Consider the following 24,526-nt stretch of genomic DNA (forward strand, 5'->3'; position numbering starts at 1 on the left):
CTAGGAATATGGAAATTGAAAAACAGGAGGGTTATTCTAGAGGAGGATATCTGCCCCCTTTGCGGCATAGGAGGAGATGTGTTCCATAAAATATATAGTATTGGGAATAAATTTAAATAAGGAACAAAAAAAGTTTCCTTCCCAGGCAGGATTCGAACCACGAAAATCTTAGTTACCAGTCTATCGTGCTCTGGAGTGAACAAGGCTCTGAAATCAGCTACAAGGGTCGGTCCGGTTTTTTTTGGCCACTACTGTACAATTTACCTAGAGTATTTTCATTCAGTCTTTTATATACAATAACGTGGAATCTTTGGCTTTACTTTCCTTCGAAAGAAAGTCTTGTTACAGATTTTTATTGTCCTTAAAAAAATCCGTCGCTCATTATCAAACGATTCCAAAACACGTTCTAAAATATAAAACCAAACGTAAAAGAAACCTAGAAAGACTGTTGAAAAGATAGGAGTGATACTTTAACGAACCTTACAGGCTAACACATGAAGGATAGTGATGGTAATGTTGGTGATATGATTAATGTAAAGAGGAATAAATTGAATCTTTTTCTTCTTATTTTGCAGGTTGTTCAGCAGCTGTTTGAAAAGCTAGATGTAGATCGAGATGGGCGAATCAGTTTTGAAGAGTTCCTGCTGTTGTTTCGGAGTGGTGGCAGTTGGGTTCAGTCAAGTGCGGCTTCTCAGTCGCGTACTGGGGGAAAGACTGCCGCAGGAAGAATTGGATCTAACTTCCAGCAGCATTCTGAAAAGAACAAGGAAAGACAAGCTTTGGGATCTTCATCTGATCAAGATTCACAGTTCCTCTCTCTGGATCCAAACAATGCAGGGTCAGCTACTTTCCATTTTTTAACACATGAGAATTTACTATCCCTTTTTGGTTTTTATATAATCGACAGCTGTAGAAGGCATAGTAGTGAAATAATAAAAAATACTCTCTGAGGACATCATTGAACAGATTGACCCAGGAAAGGATTGATATACAGAATGTCTCGAAATTCGAGCACACAGATACATTATGTGATTTCTAGATGAAAATGAAAACGATGTTAGTGACAAAATTTCGTCCAAAGAGTTTTTAATTACATAATTGGGCAACATTCCATAACATAGAATGTCTTTACATAAATCTGGCTTTCAGGTAGTAGCTCCCTGTGAAGCAGGTTTGAATAATTTCAAGGATACCCGTCCCCGGAACAATTTTTCCTTGAAATTATTCAAACCTGCTTCACAGGGAGCTACTACCTGAAAGCCAGATTTGCATAATACATTCGTTCACAATTTAAGTCACACAGTATTGTGTGCACTCATAGTTGAGTTCTGGCGTCTGGTCAGTTCATTTGAGTTGTGTGGATATAAAGGAAAAATTGTGTATGGTTCCTGGGGTAGCTCAGTCGGTAGAGTGTTCGCACGTTAAGCGAAGGGTCCCGGGATCGATACCCGGCCCCGGAACAATTTTTCCTTGAAATTATTAATAGAATGTCTTTGTTTTTATATATATATATATATATATATATATATATATGGATTCAGAACACCTCAAAATCTTTGCTTCAGTGGCTGACCATGACAATATCTTTGAAAAATATTGGAGTGCAAGAGGTCAAATGACTTTGTCAAACGCCTGGCATTAGAAAACAACAACATATATATATATATATATATATATATATATATATATATAATTAGGTTATTTTACGACATTGTATCAACATCTCAGGTTATTTAGCGTCAGAATGAGATGAAGGTGATGTTGGTGAAATGAGTCCGGGGTCCAGCACTGATAGTTGCTCATTTTGAGTTGAGGGAAAACCCCGGAAAAAACCTCAACCAGGTAACTTTCCCCAACTGGGATTCGAACTCTGGCCACCTGGTTTCGCGGCCACATGCATTAACCATTACTCCACATGTGTGGACAAAATATCTTTGTAGTCTACTCTAATCCATTGTTTACTGTGTTTATTATTGTAGCTAACAAGCAATGAAATGACAAGAAATGGATAAACAGTAATTTAATATGAAGGAACATAAAGTAACAGAAATAATTTGTACTTTACAGATAGGTAGTCCAATTAAAAATTAAAAAAATAATAATAACGAAGTGAGGCCAATGGTTTGAACCATGAACATTCAGTTTTAAAGCAGTGTATGGATAGCTTGAACTACAATCACAGGAGTAACATTTATTTGCAAAATACAGTATTGCCACATTGTGCAATTAAAAATTCTTCGGACAAAATTTTATCACTAACATCTATGTCTCCATTTTCGTCCAGGATTCACACTGTTGTCCATGTGCGCGAATTTCGGGACACACTGTATATGTATACGATTCATTAATCCTCTGAAGGGTAATTTCACCATCACTCACATTACAATGCAACAACTCTCACCACACATTCTTTATTATACAGTTCCTGATTTTGATTGTATATTTTCATTTGATAAAGTATTTCCTTGCCCAGTAAAAAGGATGAAAATAGGTGTACAGTTACTTGAGAAATAATAATTTATGTTGTTGTTGTTTTCTAATGCCAGGCGTTTGACAATAAAGTCATTTGACCTCTTGCACTCCAACATTTTTCAAAGATATTATCATGACCAGCCAGATTTTGAGGTGTTCCGAATCCATCTCTTGGTTTGAGTTGCACAATGGGCAGTTAGGGGACTGATATATTCCAATTCTATGCAGGTGTTTGGCCAAACAATCATGGCCTGTTGCCAATCTAAATGCAGCTACAGACGATTTGCGTGGTAAATCGGGAATTAACTGTGGATTTTGATGCAGAGAGTTCCATTTTTTCCCTTGGGATTGTGTTATCAAATTTTGTTTGTTGCAGTCTAAGTATGTAGATTTAATAAATCTCTTCACAGAGTAATACGTAGATTTAGTAACAGGTCTGTAAGTAGCAGTGCTGCCCTTCTTTGCTAAAGCATCAGCATTCTCGTTTCCCAGGATTCCACAGTGGGAGGGTATCCATTGGAATACAATTCTTTTATTGAGTGATATTAATTGAGAGAGCATTTTAGTTATTTCTGCTGTTTGAGATGAAGGTGTGTGTTTAGAGACTATTGATAGAATAGCTGCTTTGGAGTCTGACAATATAACTGCATTCCTAAATTTACTGATGTGGCATAGAAGATTCCTGAGACTTTCCCTTATTGCAATGATTTCACCATCAAAACTTGTTGTTCCATATCCAAGAGATCTATAAAGTGAGAAGAGACAGCACGTAACACCTGCACCGGCACCTTGTTCTCTGGAGATCAAGGATCCGTCGGTGTATATATGAAGCCAGTTTTCTGGAGGGTACCTAATATTAATTGTCTCTAAAAACAATTGTTTTAGTATTTCAGTGTTTACTTCTGATTTCAGTATTTCTTCTGTTAAATTTAGATTATATTCCATATTTAATAGAGTTAAAGGGTTTGGTTTAATTTGTAGGTTTGCTTTTAAATTCGGGATATTGATTTTCTGTTTTAATTCTTGAACAATGGATATGAAACTTTTTTGAGTTTTCAATCTACAGAGAGGACTGTATGAATGCCAATTGTTACCTGGTAATCTAATAAGTTTTTCATATTGAATCAGTGCTTTTTCTTCTATTGTCATTTTGATGCTGTAAATATTAGTGAGGAATCTCATAGAATCTATTGGCGTTGTTTTGATTCCACCAGTAATGAGTCTAAGAGCTTGGTTTGGAACATATTCTATTTCGTTTATGAAAGGTGAAGTAATTAAAATTTCTCCGCAGTATGTCAGCACTGGCTGTATAAACATTTTGTAAATATACTGTCACTCACATTACACGACAAGGACATGCATACACAATAACGGCAAACTCTGCTCTTCTAAAAACTAGAAAGGTAATATTTTTTCTGTTGGACATCACAATATAATAGTTGATAAATGAGTGGGAATAAAATTTCTGTAGAATATATTTAAATTATGTAAAATCTATTGTATTATGTCACTCACTTTACAGTTCTCTGTCACTCACATTACTTGATCAGAATTTCTTAGTCGAAAAATTATTTTGAAGTACAATTTATGCTAAGAAGACACTGAAATATATCATTAACACATTATAAAATGAAACACAAAAAAAAATCATACAATTTATAGTATTTAAAAATATATATAATGTCAGTCTTAGTATCGGTATAATGTTATTGTATAACTCAGGGCTTTAGAGAAGCCAAATCTTAAAAGAGTTTACTTATATCATGATAAGAAAATACTGACCTTAAAATCACTGAAATTCGCATGCGCTATACTGGAGAATTAGCACGGTCACTTTGAACCGTGCCGTTACGTTTAGCACCAAATTTAAGTAAATACACAATGTCACCAACATAAGAACATGACGTTGGTGTGTGGCGTAGTTGGCGGGAGAAATTTTTTCTCTCTCTGTCTACCTCCTTCGTTCTGAACATTATTGAGAGATAGCACCACTGTTAGCGACAATGTGTATTTGCGTAAATATTGCGAGTAAATTATGACGAGTGCCTTAGATGAGAGGCTCGGGACAGAAACAGTTTTGCTGTAGCGCATGCGCGGACCTCTCATGCAGTGGGAGCGTGATCCTTACTTGAATTTATTTTTGCGTGTACTTGCAGATTAAATGATTGAGATCCCTTCTTGCTCCGGTTACAGGCCTTGCATTTACGAAGGTTATGTTATGTTATGTTATCTTAGCTTAGATTAGGTTAGGTTAGCTTAAATTAGCTTTGGTTAGGTTAGATTAGTTTTGGTTAGGTTAGCTTAGCTTTGGTTAGGTTAGGTTAGCTTTGCTTAGGTTAGCTTAGGTTAGGTTAGCTTAGGTTAGGTTAAATTAGCTTTGGTTAGGTTAGATTAGTTTTGGTTAGGTTAGCTTAGCTTTGGTTAGGTTAGGTTAGGTTAGCTTTGGTTAGGTTAGGTTAGGTTAGCTTGATTTGGTTCGTCCATGTAGTAGTTAAAATTATATAATATGACAGTTTTTGATTCGTAATATTGTTAAAAAATAATAGGCCTATAATGAAAGCGGTGAATAATTTCATGGTCCTTAAATTTTTTTTCGTAAAAGGCTAGGTATTTTTCTATAGGCCAGAAATAAAACAGCAACTCCGTCATAATTACGTACTTTACGCTTTGGCGAACATTAACCGGAAATTTACTTTCCGTCATTTTAATTGTATTCCGTGAAACACATCTTTTTTCCTGTTAATTTCCTTGTGATAACCTAGTTTATTATCTTATTACATCTTCATTTTCATTTAATGCATTCAAAAAACCGCCGTTGTACTACGTAAAACCTTGAACTTGACTAATGGAGTGAATTATTTAAGAATATAGTCGCGAATTTGACTACCACCATTTCGATTATATTTTGTTTGATACGGCTCGGTACGGCCCGGTGACTAGTGGCCAGCGAGTAGAGTCGACTATCGATATTGGTCTGCCATGCGTATTATCCAGTTGTTCCTTCGCATGAAATAAAAAAAAAAGCAATTGATGATGATGATATCTTGAAGCTAAGTTTCATAAGGAAAACAGTTTTCCACCAAAATATCCTTGTAAATAGGAAGTGCACGGTGTAGGCAATGGTGACAATAAAATTTCCACTTCATCTCATAATTTTAAAATTTTGATGAAATGTCCCACTCCTCATGGAATGGCCGTTGGTATGACAAACCTGGTAAATGGATTATTAAAAGGAATTAATTGTTAAGGCCTTACTGAGAGAATACATCTGTAGAAAACTTGAATAAGATGAGACTCTGTGATGAAATCTCCCTCTCACTGTCTTTTTCCTCGTTTACATAAGTTTTCTTTCTCGGTTTCTTTTTTACGTTCCTTCTTTTTACCTCTCATCCTCTCATTTTTTCCTTTACACTTCTTTATCCCTCATTCTCTCCCAGTCTTCTCTTCCCTTTCACTCTTCATCGCCTGTGTGTGTCTCTCTCTCCCTCTCTCTCCCCTCCCCTCCCCCTCTCCCTCCCACTTCCCCTCCCCATCTCCCTCCCACTTCCCCTCCCCATCTCCCTCCCACTTCCCCTCCCCATCTCCCTCCCACTTCCCCTCCCCTTCCTCTCTCTCTGCGGTAATAATCTTAATTGTTGATATAATTTATATACCAGTTTCAGACAACAGCAATATAGTTCTGATCTATGGCTCTGAGGCAGAATTTGATATACTGTGTCATCCCTGGCAGCTCTCCAGGAGCAAGCATTTAAAGTTTGAACGCCCAAATAAAATCATTTTAATCATGTTTCACAACAACAGGTTAGAGAGAGAAAAATAGAAAACTACGAAGGAGAGTCAAAAAGTAACCTTAATAATTGTTTTATTAATTAAATATGTACTAGTAGTATACGTTACAAGAGCAGTATGTTGACGTTTTCATGGTCGAGGAAAAGATTGAAAAAGCGAAACATAGTTGAGCTTTTTAATTTCCGAGAACATGAAAACAAACATACTGCTCGTGTATCGTACATTATTTTGTGCGAAGGTCGTTTATTACATACCTGAAAGACGAATTTATAATTAGTTGCAATGAAATCTCCATCTTGGTTTCTGTTTAATGACGGCAACTTCGGAAAACCAAAATATCTTTCTTCAACATTGTTGGTATAAAATGTTTTCTGTGTTTGCTATACTCCAGCAGACCGTGATATACGTCTGTCTTTTTTTTCCCCCAGTCTATAAATGCGAACTTAAAACAAACGGTAAGGTTATATAATGATTTATTTTTCATTTTAATATTTTAACAATATTATTTATATAACATATTGCAGTAATAACATCAGCATCTGGAATCTTGTTGATTTTTTCACAGCTTCCTTAATGTTACTTGTATCACGAATGCAATAAGTTTCGTGGAGTAGTAGACTTTACTTAATTTTTGCAAATATTTAAAAACAATAATTAACATTGCAATTTAGGTGAAATTGCAGTGGTAAGTTTCCAATTTATAATTATTACTATGTTAAACGTCTCTAAAAATAATATGTTAAAAGCCTAAAGCAGTAAAATGAATGTCGCGCTTAAGCGGTAAGAAGAGGGAAATTGTTATGTGTGTTACGTTGGGAATACTGAATGTGGTATTTCACACTTACCGCGTATTGGTTCTGTGCGGAAAACAAGCAAATACGCACGATCTCGCACAAAATAAGATTACAAATACTTCATCACTTTTCAAAATAGTTTCCACTATGTTCAGTGCAAGTGTTCCTGGTATACTATGTTAAAATTGATGAAGTGTTTGTAGTCTTGTTGTACATATTGAATTAATAAAACAATTAATTAAGGTTACTTTTTGACTCTCCCTTGTATGCACGTCAATTTTTACCACAATAAAGGTACTATTATATATTTTAAGACAGCTCTGTTGGTTCTCTGATCCTTTAATGATACTTCGATGAAAGTATGATGCAACTGATGAAAGTAATGACGACTTTAAAATTAAGTCTAGTACAGTGGAATTGGCCTCATCATGCTGTAAATTTTGCATTAACAATAAGGTAAACAGTGTTAATATTCATGCAAGGAATATTTATTTATGTTCCAGGTTTGTAAATGCTGAGCTTATAGTAGAAATATGGGAGGCAGCTGGCATTCCAGGCCCATCTCGATTGTTACAAGATCTGGGTTATAATGAGTCTCAGCGACTGAACATTGCAGATTTGGCAGCCATATTAGAAGAAGAGCTTCGCTCATTGGCTGAGGAAAGAAGAAATGAGGACGCTGCTGGTGCCAGAGTCCACTCTTACTCTCCACATGAAACGTTGCTACAAGCGACGTTGGCTCTCTACCAGACAGAAGTTCGTTGTCTCAAGTGAGTTTTTGTGCAGTTCTTTAAGTCTAGCCATATAGCTCACTTTTTAGTGAAAGGACTGGGATTCAATTCTTGGCAAATCAAATTATTTATTTCACGTTAAAATAAAATAACCCATCTAAAATAATGTTCTAAATAAAATATTAACAAAGAGATGAAAAATTAGCTGATCAGGTTCGAACCTAGGTTCAGTTACACCCCGGCCTTTGACTTTGCCATTACCCTACAGACACCTATTCCTAGTATATTGGTTGAATTACTCGTACGTGCTATGATTGGTTTCATGTTTGGTGCCTGTTATATTTAATTTTGAATTCTTAAAAAATAAACAAAAATATGTTTTATGCCATATCGTTCCTCATTTGCGTAATTTTAAATTATTGGTGCCTGTTATATTTAATTTTGAATTCTTAAAAAATAAACAAAAATATGTTTTATGCCATATCGTTCCTCATTTGCGTAATTTTAAATTAATATTCTTAATTGTCCTCATGTAAATCATCAAACAAGGTATAGAATAATCCTCGATTCTGTCTTTCCAAAACTAATGGAGGGACTCAGACTCTTCTTATATTTTTACGTCTATTCTTTCTCCGTATGAGCAAATTTGCCAAAAGTATATCTCCTTCTACGTCCATGTTCGCTGGAAGACTGAAAAATGCTCTACAAAAATTTAGCAGCGCCACTAATGCACCACTAAAAGTAGCCTCGTCTGAAGGGACTCTTAATCATGTATTTTTGTATGTTAATAATAGTCTCATCTATGTCTTACTTAGTGTTTATTGGTTGTTATGCTTGCAATTAGTTTCGAGGTTGTGAGTTAAAATGGAGTTGAAGGTGACAGGTGTGAACAGTAATAATTCTTACCATAGTTGTCCTTAGAAAGGAGGTAAAATAACATGAAACATTTCTTACCCAGCCAAAGATACTGGCCAGGTATCGAGTTTGTAGGTTCTGGCCCAGTTAAAGGTGACAGACATGGACAATAAACATTCTTAGCATGGTTGTCTTCGGAGAGGAAGTAAAACTAGACGTCTTATGTCTACATTTATGAGACATTAAAAAACTCTGACCCCAGGCAAAGTTACTGGTCAGTTTTTTTCTCACCATACCTAGTTCTTTTACCCTATTACATACACATTTATCTCTGGACCAAAGTCTCGATTAAGAGTAAAGATATACTTGCAGGGCAATTTCCCATGTAAGTACAGAGATCTCAGATGGACAAACAGGAAACAGAGTAGAAAATTTGAAATGGAATTGACCTTTAAAATCCGCATCATGCAAGGATATAAAGAACAACAACTATAAATTATGTAGACTATATTTAGTCTGAACTGTATTTTCTAAGAATCTCTCTCCAGAAAATGAAATAATATTTCAGTTTATTATAAAGTATAAAGTATGTATTTTGGTATTTTAGTGTATGGTTTAGTTAATTTGTAACCGTTGGCAGACTGTCTCTCGAACATATGAGTGGTGAACGTGACAAACTTCGAGCAGACATAATGGATGCCAATCAGAGGGCTTCACTACTAGCACAAGAAATTGATGACCACCATGCTCGACTTGAGAAGTCTAGTCAGTTACAGGTCAAGTAAGTACTATTCTGCTTTCGTATTTATACAAATACACTGTCATTTCAAAGGAAAGGAACAAATTGTCAGCACTACTTCATAATTTTAATAATTATAGTAGACGGAGAATTTAAAAGCAGTTGAATGATCAATACCAGTAGCATTCTCTTGCAATGTTGTCAAATGAGGCGTTCAGAAGTCAACATGGTTAACTCCACTTTTGGTTATTTCAGAGTTTATAAGTTGCCAATGTACTAAATTGACCATATTTTCAGTGGTCAATGTGATTTGCTCCGTAGTTCAGTAAAAAGCCCACAGACTGCAGTATTCTTCTCGACTACATCACAGAATTACAGACGTGGACAAATTATTAACAAAATTGACGATTTTTATGATAATTCTGTTTGCAAAATTTGACTTTTCAATTTAGACTACAGTTGACAATTTTGCATATTTCTATCATTACAGTAGATAGAAATAGGCCTATGCAAATATGTCAACTGTATTCTAAATTGAAGAGTCAAATTTTGAAAAAATATATAATTAAAATATTGAATGTTGCTAATAATTTGTAAATGTGCAAAAATGTCAACTGCAGACTAAATTGAAGAGTCAAATTTTGTAAAAATATACTCATATAATAAAAATCTTCAATTTTGCTAATAACTTGTAAATATGCAAAAATGAAGTGCAGTCTAAATTGAAGAGTCAGATTTAGTAAAAATATATTATAAAAATGTTCAGTTTTGCTAATAATATGGAAATATCCGAAATATCAATTGTAGTCCAAATTGAAGAGTCAAATTTTGAAAATATATAATACAAATCTTCATTTTTTAATAACGTGTAAATGGGCAAAAATGTCAACTGTATTCTGAATTGAAGAATCATATATTGTAAAAGTATATAGGCCTAATAAAAATCTTCAATTTTGCTAATAATTTGTCCACGTCTTTGGAAAAGGATGAAAGAGTAATGGAACGGAGAAAAATTCTCTCTGGCGCCGGGATTTGAACCCGGGTTTTCAGCTCTACAGGTTGATGCTTTATCCACTAAGCCATACCGGATTCCACCCCGGCGTCGGAAGAATCGTCTCAGTTTTAAGTTCCAACTCTTGGGTTCCCTCTAGTGGCCGCCCTCTGCACTACGTCATAGATATCTATGAACCTAGGACTGAAGTCGTGATTTAAGACGGCGCTTATTCCGTCGGATCCCAGCCAACTAGTCACTCATTATGAGTGCACCTCAGCACATGTGTGGACTTCGGTCCTAGGTTCATAGATATCTATGACGTAGTGCAGAGGGCGGCCACTAGAGGGAACCCAAGAGTTGGAGCTTAAACTGAGACGATTCTTCCGACGCCGGGGTGGAATCCGGTGTGGCTTAGTGGATAAAGCATCAGCACGTAGAGCTGAAAACCTGGGTTCAAATCCTGGCGCCGGAGAGAATTTTTCTCTGTTCCATTACTCTTTCATCGTATGATGACGCAGAATATCTGCATGGAAATATAATATGTACTTCGGTACATTAAAATAATAAATATATATATATCTTTGGAAAAGGAGTTAATCATGTTGACTTCTGAACGCCTCAAATGATAGTCCTTGAGACTCGAACAAGCAGAGTGAAAATAAAGTCATACAAGCATAACAAATGCGTGTATGGTACTGCAGCTGAGGAAGAGGAAAGTAAATCTGTGGTGTGCGGTAAAAAGGACATAAGTCATAAATTGCAAATTTTCAGTAGAGCAAAAGCAAAGTTTGAGGACAAATATCATTATGATGGACTGAAACTCTTGATGCTGTACATGATTATGGAAGGGGAGAGACGATGTCCTTTATACCAACCGAAAAGTACATTTTCTGTATTCATGTGAGAATCATAACTCAAAACTACCAATTTTTATCGTGCATGATAGAAATAATCTTAACTCTAAATAAATATTATAAAAAGACATCAAAAACTTTGTTCTTGCATTTTTAACTCTGTCCTGATTGTACCTATGCAGTGTAAGATAGATAGATAGATTTATTCGTTCCATAATATTCTTACATTTGCTTTATAGCATAGAATAAAGAACATGTCCAATTCTTACGTTTAACAATAAAATGCAATATATATAAAATGCAAATATGAAATATATACAGAATTAATACCTTAATAACAATAATATTTTATACAATGTAATATGTTTACCATTTAATAGTATTATAATATTTACACAATACTGTGAAATGTCAAGAATTCATCTACAGAATAGAAAGTGTGAGATATTAAGTAATTTTTTAGTTCTACCTTAAATAATGCAGGGTTTTGGCTATGATTCTTAATGTCTTCAGGAAGACTATTGAACATTTTTATCGCCATGTAACGTACTCCCCTTTGAAAGCATGATAAATTTGATGAAGCCGTATGAAAATCATTCTTTCTGTGGGTATTTATACTATGTATGGCTGAGTTAGTTGGAAAATTTTCTTTATTATATAAGAGGAAATTTATTGTAGAGTACGTGTATTGATTTGTTAAGGTTAGAATCTCTAATTTTTTAAAAAATAATCTACATGATTCTCTAGCCTTTGCTCCAACTATTATTCTAATGGCTCTTTTTTGTAATAAGAATATATTTTTACTATCTACAGAATTTCCCCAAAATATTATTCCGTAGGACATAATGGAATGATAATAGGCAAAATATATTGTCTTTAAGATACTGCTGTTTAGAAATTGTTGTAACGACCTAATTGCGAAGCATGCTGAGCTAAGTTTGGGGGTTATTTCTTTGATATGATTTTTCCAATTTATTGTATTATTAATATGCAAACCAAGAAATCTGGTTGTTGATGTTTCTAGTAGAGGTATATTGTTGATAGTTGTGTCCAATGTTTCAGAGATTAAATTTGAAGTGGCTTTAAATTGAATTATGTCAGTTTTATTAATGTTTAATGCTAATCACCATGGCAACTAAAACTTACCATTAAGCAAAGCCTGCATGATATAGTCAAAAAACAAGGTACAATAAAAATGATGTAAGGAAAAGGTTTTTGATGTCCCTGTATATCACTGCAGTCATCTGACAATACAGGCTGGAAATAATACATACAGTACGCTTTACAGTGAAACTGCTAGTGGTTTTTTGCTTTCTTGTATATAAGTCCCATTGATTTTAAAATATTATACATAGACGACACTGGTTCCTAGTAATTCATTTTATCTTCTTTTCATGAGTTAGTTTTTTGAGTCGATTATTTTTGCTAATCATAAAACTGAAAATTTGTTTGTCATAAGTAGAGAGTGGATTTGTATGCACTAAAACTAGTGAATATATGCATGCATTTATGCAGTAAAAACGTTGGAAATATGCTCTAAAAATTAAGAAATATGCACCAAAAAAAGTGTTGATTTTCAATGAAATTCACAATTTTCTCATAAATTTATTTAAGTAATGTAATGAACTAATGATAAAAATAGAATTATGTTATTCTGTTAGTGTTTATTTATTTGGTAATTAAATTATAATCAGGCCTACTTACATAATTCTCATTAGTCGTGTGCTCATGTCATTAATCATTATATTCATTATATCAAATATCATTCACCAATCACTTCATGATCATTTGATCAATTGTTTTTGTTACAGTACACAACTAAATATTTCTCCAAGTTTTCTGACAAATGGATATTCATCATACAACTACAATATTCCATATCAGAGGTGCAATTTTTCACATGACTAGATTAGTGGAGACCAAGACTAAGTTATCATATTTGAAGTCCTCTTTTGGGAACCACAGTTTTAAATTTAAGAGTCATTCTTCAGTTTAGTTACTGTTTATTGTTAGGTTGTTGGAACAGCGTCATGCAGAACAACTGAAAGACTTGTCAGAGCAGCTGGGATCAGACAGGGAGCAACTTGCTTCTCAGAACTTATCCCTTGAAAAACAAGTAGAAAGCCTTCAAGAGGAGGAATCTCGTTTGAGGACTCAAGTTTCTACATTACAGACTGTAAGTAATGTTACATGTTCTTGGAGTGTTCGTAAATCTAGACGCACACTGAAAGGTTTTAAAGTTTTCCTTCTACTTATTAGTTTATAGAAGAATAAGATATTGGCAGTAATTTGTAAATTGAAGTTTAGAAAGTGCAGCAAGGGAAGGTACAATGATAACAGAGATTTGCATTCATTCCGTAAGTTATAAAATCTTTGTTACTCTGTACTTTATTACTTATCTGACACTATGATTTCATATTTTTAAAATAACTCCTTTTATTCTATAGACAAACAAGTACAATCTAGTTTCTGTAATAATCATAATTATTAGGTTTCGTTGTCTGTCCCCTTCTCTCTCATAGTGTCGATATCTTCACATTTACTTTTACCTTAACATGTTATTGGATTAGCAGGAAGCTGTCTTCATCTAAGACACAACAGGATATCAAATCTTTAAGTAACCAGTGGATTTTGGATGAAGAAACTGTTGTGTTAAGTGCCATAACTTTATAATAGAAGAACTTTCATTTAATTGCATCCAAAAGAAACCATATAAAGTATTTTTATCAACAGTAATCTTACTAGAGGTTTTGATTTATCTAGAGAAAATCAAAACTCGAGTGGACTTTAATTGACTATTACACAATTAGAAGAAAGTATATAAAGATTAGAAGAAGTAAAGAACTCTAATACAATAAAATATTAATTGGCTTAACTGAAATTCTATTTCACTAATGTTAGCTTCAACAAAAAGTTTGAATGAAGCCGCCATTTTCAGTTGATTGTCTATGCTGTAAATAAATGACGATCACAAAGCATGTTTTATAGTACTGTAAAGAATTTGCAGTTTCAAATGTTGGCAAACAAAGAAACAGATGGTAATGAGGTGATAAAAACAGAAGAAAGTATATAAAGATTAGAAGAAATAAAGTACTCTAATACAGTAAAATAGATATTAATTGACTTACTAAAATTCTATTTCACTAATGTTAGCTTCACCAAAATGTTTGAACAGAGCCGCCATTTTCAGTCAAGTAACTATGCAGGAAACAAATTACGATCGCAAAGCATGTTTTATAGTACTGTAAAGAATTTGCAGTTTGAAATGTTGGCAAACAAACAAATGTTAGGTTAGTGATAAAAAGAAACAAATGCTAGGGAAGCGATAAAATTGTGCGATAAGCAGCCATTATTGGTTGAAAGACATCCTTTCATACCGTTTTATTGGTCAAAAATAGTATGACGTAGTAAAAGTGTAATAGTCATCAGTTGGGTTTGGAACTGTAAACCACTGATCTAATCACAATCCTGGACCACCCAGGACGACTAAAACTCACACAAAAAATTAATTTTTTTAGTTTATTATTTTATTTTGGCAACAGTTGTATGAGTTAAAAAATAACTTGCATAGAATCTCTCCATAAAATATTGTTACGCTTAATAAAGTTATTGTAATACTTTTGTAAATAATAGTATTTTATAAGTGTCTTTATATCTCTTTGTAGGAAAATGAAGTTTTGGAAAAGGAGAACCAAAATCTCACAGAGCAGTTATCAAAGTCAGAAGAATCGAAGGTTCAGCTGCAACAGGAACTGGAATCATTGGCAGGGCTCCAACAAAGGGTATGCATTTTTGTTGTAATTTTACAGAAAAAAAGTTGTATGCTCGTGTGCAATTTTATTGTTTAGACAATGTGCATTGCACTATACAAATTTTATACTTACATTAATTTCCTGATAATAGTGGGGGTAGTGATGATGATGAAGGTGACGAAGATGATGATGATGATGATGATGGTTATGATTGATTGTGGTAGGTGGTAGTGGTGATATTTATGAATATATGGGGGATTAATGGCAAGGAAAAATGGAAGTAACTGAACATTCGTTTATGCTGATCCAAAAAATTATCCACTCTCGCTAATACGCAGTCCTGTTTAATACATTATTTTTATGCAGTCCCTTGAATAGCGTCTTACCAAGGTTTCACTGTATCTCAATTTGCCTGAACTGGATCCTGTAAGAATTTCAATTTTGCCTGTTTCTTTCTTTACTGCCGTGCAACAATCTTCATCAAACCACGGTTTCTTTTTCTTAGTTTCATAATAGCCTATGCTTTGTTCAGCTGCAATTTTGATATTATCTCTGATACTTTTCCACACGCTATTAATATCTAATTCCTCCTCAACTTCGTCGGGACTTCCTAAAGTGGCAAACCTATTTGAAATTTCGACCTGATAATGTTGCTTAAATTCCTAATCTTTTAATTTTGGAATCAGCCATAAATATGTTGGCCGATGACTTCCCACCAAGGAAACTTGAGATTAATCCCTGGATAATTTTATAAGACTTGTGTTTGGCAGAATTACTTAGAAACAAGTTTTATTGGAATAATTTCGACGGAAAAATTGTTCTGGGACCGGGCATCGATCCCGGGACCTTTGGTTTAATGTACCAATGCTCTACCAACTGAGCTACCCGGGAACTCTACCCGACACCGATCCAATTTTTCCTCTATATCCACAGACCTCAAAGTGGGCTCACAACCGTCAAGCAACCAACATTGAGTGCACACTAACTCTGTGTGACTTAAATTGTGGTTTTCTGTTAACGAACAGTGACGTGTATTATGCAAATCAAGCTTTCAGGTATAACTCCCTGTAAAGTTGATTTGAATAATTTCGAGGGAAAAATTGTTCTGGGGTCGGGCATCGAACCTGGGACCTTTGGTTTAACGTACCAACACTCTACCAGCTGAGCTACCCGGGAACTCTACCAGACACCAGGGAGTTATACTTGAAAGCTTGATTTGCATAATACACGTCACTGTTCGTTAACAGAAGACCACAATTTAAGTCACACGGAGTTAGTGTGCACTCAATGTTGGTTACTTGACGGTTGTTAGTCCACTTTGAGGTCTTTGGATATAGAGGGAAAAATTGGATCGGTGTCTGGTAGAGTTCCCGGGTAGCTCAGTTGGTAGAGCATTGGTACGTTAAACCAAAGGTCCCGGGTTCGATGCCCGGCCCCGGAACAATTTTTCCCTCGAAATTATTCAAATCAACTTTACAGGGAGTTATACCTGAAAGCTTGATTTGCAAGTTTTATTGAAGTACTTTAGTTTCCTTTTTGTTTCTTATCGCATAATTTTTTCATTGTCAGTGTGTCAAGGGCTTTCATCTGTAGTGGCTGTAGTTTAAAAATTACGTTTACAAAAGTGGTCCGCCATGTTCCGAGGAAAGCTGTGCTATTGTGAGATAGCTGCGGGAAGACTATTCTGCAAGTACTTCTGTGCTATATTTCATTCAGTCATTTCTCAATGTTATCTTGCCACATCTGAGTAACCCATGTAGATTAGAAGGGACATAGAGTAGCCAATTATAATTTATCAGGCTTGTACTAAGAGAGAAGTGTGTATCTTATGACGTGATCTTAACACGTATGCGTTATTATCAGACTGTGATTTTTTATGGATTGTCATGAAAAATGTAATTGATTAGATATGAAGTAAGTGTTCGTATTTATCATGTATTTTTTTTTACATGTCAGTTAAGTGAACTGGAAGGCAGTCATGAGCAGGAACAAGTGCTGCCACTTCTTGAGAAACTTAATGAACTGCAGGCCGAGAACACAGGACTTCGAGATCGGAATGATGAGCTGACAATGGAAGTTGAAGCCCTCTCTGCAAAGTTGGCATCACTGAAGACAAAGAAGTATGTTATTCATAACACTTATATGTAGGATTTCAGCGTTTATTTTGTTCATAAAGGCCATAAGTAATCTTCTTTTACTAATCTAATATGATAATCATTCGCATGAGTTTTGTTTGTGTGCAGGTATGACTGTATGTTTGTGACAGTTTATATGTTTTTCCTATCTGTTATTTAAACCCATCCAAACAATATCTGTGTGGGTAGCTTCATTTTGTATACAATCTTTTTGTTTCTTTTCTTTTCATTTTTGTCCTAGTTATTTCTCTTGTATATAATTATCATTATTATTATTATCATCATCATCATCATCGTCATCTTCCTGTCAAGTAATAAGTCTAGTGGCCTGTAACAGTCTCTCATCATAATCATCATCATCATCATCATCATCATCATTGTTATTATTATTATTATTATTATTATTATTATTATTATTATTATTATTATCACAAACGATTAGGGAAAACACGGGAATTTTACTTGAAGCAAGTAAAGAGATAGGTTTGGAAGTAAATCCCGAAAAGACAAAGTATACGATTATGTCTAGTGACGAGAATATTGTACGAAATAGAAATATAAAAATTGGAGATTTATCCTTTGAAGAGGTAGAAAAATTGGAATACCTGGGAACAACAATAAGAAATATAAATGATACTCGGGAGGAAATTAAATACAGTATAAATATGGGAAATGCCTGTTATTATTCGGTTGAGAAGCTTTTATCATCCAGTCTGCTGTCAAAAAATCTGAAAGTTAGAATTTATGAAACAGTTATATTACCGGTTGTTCTTTATGGTTGTGAAACTTGGACTCTCACTTTGAGAGAGGAACATAGGTTAAGGGTGTTTGAGAATAAGGTGCTTAGGAAAATATTTGGGGCTAAGAGGGATGAAGTTACAGGAGAATGGAGAAAGTTACACAACACAGAACTGCACGCATTGTATTCTTCACCTGACATAATTAGGAACATTAAATCCAGATGTTTGAGATGGGCAGGGCATTAGCACATATGGACGAACCCAGAAATGCATATAGAGTGTTAGTTGGGAGGCCGGAGGGAAAAAGACCTTTAGGGAGGTCGAGACGTAGATGGGAGGATAATATTAAAATGGATTTGAAGGAGGTGGGATATGATGGTAGAGACTGGATTAATCTTGTTCAGGATAGGGACCAATGGCGGGCTTATGTGAGGGCGGCAATGAACCTCCGGGTTGCTTAAAAGCCAGTGAGTAAGTAATATTATTATCATTATTATTATTATTATTATTATTGTATGAGTTGATTTTTCTCATTTTTCTACAAGGAAAAAAATAGTTTATGGCTTAGTAATACGAATTTACATCAAGTATCACAATTATTTAGCATTTAGGAAATGTTGGACAATGTGACTTCTGTCTAAAATTACTAATTTTTGAAGCAGTGGTAAAATATGTTGCAGATGTAGAGTGTAGCTGCTGAATTGATGTCTTTTTATGATGCCATTAATTTCTGTAGGTCGCCTGTAATTCAACCGAGTTACGACCTAGTGGATGCTGGAGCTTCAGAAGGAAGTGGGGTACCATCTGGGGGGTCTGCGACAAAGAGAAGGGGTAATTCTCCCTTGGTTCTGACAACGGAGGATAGTTCAGAAGAGGAGAGTCCTCGTCTGGGCAAGATGCGTCGTTGCTGTGATGGTGGAAGTGGAGATAGTCAAGACCTCTCACTAGAGGCTGTCAATATGGAAGGCAAGAATTGCACTGTGTTGTATGGATCTGAAGCTCTGGTACTCTCTAAGAAAATGCATGTTGCGAAAATTGTTTAGAACAGCGTTTCTCGAACTTTTCTGAAGTGGGGACCGCTTTTTTAAGTCAGGAGAGTTACGCTGACCACCTTACTCTTGTTCCCCTCAAAAGCAAATTTAAGCATATTTTAATACCGGTATACTTACATTTTAATGTAGAAATAATTAATTAAAATTAATTTAATTAAATTAATTTTATGTTAATACGGTATTAACTAATTAAGTGAATGCTAATAAAAGAAAATGTCTTACAGACGTGGACAAATTATTAGCAAAATTGAAGATTTTTATTATATATTTTTACAAAATATGATTCTTCAATTTAGACTACAGTTGACATTTTTGTGTATTTCCAAATAATTAGCCAAGTTGAAGATTTGTATTAGATTAGATTTATTTATTTATTTAACCTGGTAGAGATAAGGCCGTCAGGCCTTCTCTGCCCCTCTACCAGGGGATTACAACTATAACATGAACAATAAGATTACAATTAATATTAAATTTACAATTACAATTACAATTACAATAAAAATTAAAGTACGACAAGAATACCTGATTAATGAAAGCTAGACATTTTATCATAGAAGTTAAGAACAAAGAATATTTTTGTATTTACAAAATTACAAATTAAACCTACAATAACAAAATTCTATAGTGATGAAATTACCGGATATTGAGATATTTTGTGGTAGATTAAAAGAACTATTTACAAGAAACCATGTCTGAATGAGTCTCAATTACTGACCAAGTGCCTAGTAAGTTTGCGTTTGAATTGAATTTTATTTCGACAGTCCCTGATGCTAGCAGGTAACGAATTCCAGAGTCTTGGCAGGGCAGGGTATTGTATATTTTTCAAAATTTAACTCTTCAATTTGGACTACATTTGATATTTTTGCATATTTGCAAATTGTTAGCAAAACTGAAGGTTTTTATTGTATATTTTTACAAAATTCGATTTTTCAATTTCGACTGCAGTTGACATTTTGGATATTTCCAAATTATTAGCAAAACTGAAGATTTTTGTTTTATATTTTTACAAAATTTGGCTCTTCAATGCAGTTGAAATTTTTGCTAATTTATAAATTATTAGCTAAATTGAAGACTTTTATTATATATTTTTACAAAACTTGACTCTTCAATTTAAACTACAGTTGACATTTTTGCATATTTCTGTCTACTGTAGTGATGGAAATATGAAAAATTGTCAACTGTAGATTAAATTGAAAAGTCAAATTTTGTAAACAGAATTATCATAAAAATCGTCAATTTTGTTAATAATTTGTCCACGTCTGTATATAGTCGTCTGTAAAAACAAATAAAAAAAAATATATTTCAGAAACATGCCCGATTTTCAACAAGTAAAGATGCAATTTTGCACGTTCTCTTATTGGTGTACGATGTACAGTACGTGACCATTTCAATGTGCAGGCTGGGTGTTGCCAAACTATTAAGAAAGTCATAAATACATGAAAAGATTCGGTACTTTGGTCCTGTTATGAATTCGGGTAGTCCCTAGCTGGGTTACAGGCTCGACGCCAGATGTGCACGGAAAAGATAGAGAGAAACACCACGTTCATAGTGCTTTAAATCCCTCTTTTGCTGCTGAGAGTAGAGTGGGAAGTCAATGGACGTGTAGGGTAAATAAATTTCATAAAATGTCAGTATTGGGAGAAAAAGTGAAAGGCGATTGCCATGTGTCGCAAACTCTGAGATTTTCAGCTATAGTGTGATACGTAATTCGTTTGAATTTTATTTTTTTTCTGTCTTTTTCAAAGGACCACAAGGGCAGACCTCGAGGACCACAGGTGGTCCGCAGACCATAGTTTGAGAAACGCTGGTTTAGAACAACAAAATATTATATCATATACAAAATTAAAATTTACAGACAGAATTGTGTATATATATATATTATATTAACTGAAATAGAGCATTATGGGACTCGTAACTAGAAAGGTTACCAGTACTAGCATACCTACAGGTGTCCCATAAGTCTGGACCCATAGGAGTTACTCATATTACATTTTCTCCTGTTATAGGTAAATGTTACCATTGAGTAAGGAGGAGTGAATACAAGTTATTTTTTTGTTGGAAACCCATTTAAGTGAAGATGATTCTGTGAATGAGCAGAGGGACAGTGCGAAAATAATCTGGGAAAGTTAACCGTCAGAATACCGAATACTGGTCACCATAAAATCCTCGTTGGTTCATTTCTTCAAACAATCAAGGAAGTGACAGAGTTGTGGTGTGGAGCGGGATATGGAAAAAGAGAATCTTTGGTTCCCTCATCTTTTTTGACGAGACGCTAACTGGTGAAGTGTATCTGCGAATGTTGCAAGAAGAAGCATTTCCAAGCCTACTAAACCAGAAAGAATGGAATGATTTCAGCAGGATGGCGCACCTGTGCATTATGCACGAACAGTGCAACAGGACTGTCATGAACAGTTTCCCGAACATTGGATTGGATGCCGAGGAGCTGTGGAATGGCCTCCAAGGAGCCCAGATCTTACTCCACTTGATTTTTATCTCTGGGGCAATCTCAGAGTCAAGATATACAAAATCAAAATTCGCCATCTCAAAGAACGCATTGTGTATGTGCTACTGGGATTCAGAAAGTGATGCAAGAATGGAAATTGAGTCTTTATCTGTGTATGCAACACAATGGCGAACAGATCCTGTAATTCCATTATGTGTTCTTCTCCTATGGGTTCAGACTTATGGGACATTTTGTATTATAAACTTTCATTAAGCATAAGATATGCGGGGAGGGGGGGGGGGAAAGATGAATAAGCAATATAGGGGAAAGAATGGGAGGATAGTGAGGAGGAGGAGGATGATTGAAAAATATAACCACAATAGTTATTGCAAATAGTAATAGTTGTATTGGATTTAACAAATTGATATTACAATTCACCTGAGTAAGATAGGGCTGCCCATTGTCGCCTACACTTTTTAATATTTATTTAGACGCAGCAATAGCCGAATGGCAAGCGCAGTTGAAATATGATTTTAAAGTAGGATCGACGATTTTAAATACTATTCTATTTGCCGATGACCAAGTAGCCTTTGCTGATAAGGAGGACAAACTGCAGCTAGCTCTCTTTCAGCTAAACAAAACAATGTCCAAGTACAATCTAAATGTCTCTCATGAAAAAACGAAGGTCATGGCCTTTATTGGGAAATATCAGATACGTTCCAAAATTATCCTCAACAATATGTTATTAGAACAGGTACGACATTTTAATTATTTGGGGTGTGATATATCTTTCGATGAGGAGCAAGATCTCAAACAAAAGGTGCATAAATTTCAAAGTATATGTGGCACCATAAAACGAACATTAAAAAACAAAACACGAAGAGACACGGTTTTAAAATTTTATAAAACAATGGCAGTACCAGTATTGGCTTATGGAGCTGAGACTTGGGCCATGAACAGAAGTGATAAAAGAATAATAGAGACAGCTGAAATGAGATTCTTAAGATATGTCGCTGGCTGTACTCTTAGAGATGATATTAGAAGTGAAGATATAAGAGCACATCTGAATATTTTTTATATATATTATTTTAATGTACCGAAGTACATATGATATTTCCATGCAGATATTCTGCATCATCATACAATGAAAGAGTAATGGAACGGAGAAAAATTCTCTCCGGCGCGTATGATATATATATGATATGCGTAAATCACTTTGTGATTTAAGACGGCGCTTATTCCGTCGGATCCCGGCCAACTAGTCACTCATATCGAGTGCACCTCAACACATGTGTGGACTTCAGTCCTGCGTTCATAGACATCTATGACGTAGTGCAGAGGGCAGCCACTAGAGGGAACCCAAGAGTTGGAGCTTAATCTGAGACGATTCTAACCGGCGTCGGAGTTGTATCCGGTGTGGCTTAGTGGATAAAGCATCAGCACGTAGAGCTGAAAACCCGGGTTCAAATCCCGGTGCCGGAGAGAATTTTTCTCCGTTTCATTACTCTTTCATTGTATGAATATTTTTTGTTTGAATAAGAGATTTGAAGAAAATCAAGTTCAGTGGAAGGAACATATATCCTGGATGCCGGATGAAAGATTAGTAAAACAGGTTCTGCAATATCGGCCAACAGGGGTGCGTGATATCGGCAGACCTAGGCGTCGTTGGGAAGACAACTTCTGAGACGAAACAGGCCAAATGGCCTATCTTGTTGTTGTTGTTGTTGTTGATGATGATGATGATGATGATGATGATGATGATGATATTACAATTCACGTATTTATTGCAGGTTTACAAATTCATCCGCTTGGTCATGGTGAAAGTGGAGTAGAAACCGATCTGGAGATTGATGATTTTGCAGAATCTAGTTTCAAGGTAAGAAGCCACATGCTATGATCAGTACTCTATAACACTAAGGCCCGGTTTCTTCTACCTTTGTTAAAATGCACCTAACAGTTATTAACTGTAAGTTAAAAGTATGAATTGCTGTTAAAAATATTGCGTTTCTTCAACTTTACATTTCACATTTTAACATTCTGTTTGTTAACTCTCTGTTAGGACCAGAGATTCTAGAGTTCAACCATAACCTATAACCAAGCATAGGCTCAATTCTGTTTTCTGAACTCTGATAATTGCGATTCTCGCTTGTTTCCGTTGTTTGATTCAGAGAGGATAGAAGTCTTTCTATTCTCTCAGGTTTGATTTCTGCTTCTTTCCTTCGCATGTATCACAATAGCGTGGAGCGGCGTATTGGTATTGCTGTTGTGAAATGGAAAACACTGGAACAAATAGAGATCGTGGGACTAATTTCTCTCCATTCGAAAGAAACCTTTTGCTGGAAATTATTTCGCAGTATAAGCCAATTAATGAGAATAAACAAACAAATGGATCTAAGTTGAAAGCAAAAAGTGAGGCTTGGCAGAAAATAGCCTATACCTTTGTATGAACTTCTATTCTGTCAAATCACAGAAATCATCCGCTCTGTTTATGTATTCATGGATATCATTTTCTAAATAATCCAGATATGTTAGTTCAGCATCTAACGCACCAACCATATTGGATACTTCTATGCTGACAGAGAGTTAAATGATTTAACTGCATGAAATTGGTCAGTTAAATTAACATAGGTTTTAACAGCCTGTTAGTACTAACAGTAGTTGAAGAAATGCTTCAACTGTTAAGTTTACAGTTAAAATGGAATAACACACTGTTATAATTTAACAAAGGTTGAAGAAACTGGGTCTAACACTACAGATGGTAAGAGTAAGTAGCAAATACTATGTGTTCAGTCTCGTTAGGTCAGAAGGAGGAAAGCTATAAAAGAAAGAATTTTACTCCAAATGTAATTGCTAACAAAATGTGATGGCCTGTTTTATCCCAGCTTGAAAGGAAACTGTTTGTACCTTCTTTCTTTCTTCACTCTCTCAAAAAAAGTACCATACCATTCGTCTACATAGCACATTTTTCTACATTATATATGTATAAAAATATCACTTGGATGATTCAAAATAATTGATATCAAGAATTATTTTAAGACATGTCATTAGAATGTACAAACATTGGGAAGATAGTCCGGGTCAGCTTACTTCATACCCTAAGGGTGAAACCTAACCATTTTTCCCCCATTACTACATATGCTAGTGGATTATGGTGATTTTCTAGTTTGCAGGTTGAA

The 24,526-nt window shown here is 34.9% G+C and overlaps 1 protein-coding gene across 3 annotated transcripts in view; it reads left to right on the forward strand.

Moving 5' to 3' along the window:
• LOC138700324 (ninein homolog) overlaps nucleotides 1-24,526 on the forward strand; it is a 108,547-nt gene that overhangs the window by 13,229 nt on the left and 70,792 nt on the right. For all 3 annotated transcript variants that reach the window (XM_069826867.1, XM_069826868.1, XM_069826869.1), the window contains 8 exons: nucleotides 576-838; nucleotides 7,559-7,825; nucleotides 9,282-9,422; nucleotides 13,242-13,404; nucleotides 14,894-15,010; nucleotides 16,937-17,100; nucleotides 18,592-18,821; nucleotides 23,141-23,226. In XM_069826867.1, coding sequence (XP_069682968.1) covers nucleotides 576-838; nucleotides 7,559-7,825; nucleotides 9,282-9,422; nucleotides 13,242-13,404; nucleotides 14,894-15,010; nucleotides 16,937-17,100; nucleotides 18,592-18,821; nucleotides 23,141-23,226 — 1,431 coding nt within the window. The remainder of the gene's footprint in view (nucleotides 1-575; nucleotides 839-7,558; nucleotides 7,826-9,281; nucleotides 9,423-13,241; nucleotides 13,405-14,893; nucleotides 15,011-16,936; nucleotides 17,101-18,591; nucleotides 18,822-23,140; nucleotides 23,227-24,526) is intronic.

The sequence above is a fragment of the Periplaneta americana genome, chromosome 5 (genome assembly GCF_040183065.1).
Source record: "Periplaneta americana isolate PAMFEO1 chromosome 5, P.americana_PAMFEO1_priV1, whole genome shotgun sequence".
In the NCBI taxonomy this organism is placed as follows: domain Eukaryota; kingdom Metazoa; phylum Arthropoda; class Insecta; order Blattodea; family Blattidae; genus Periplaneta; species Periplaneta americana.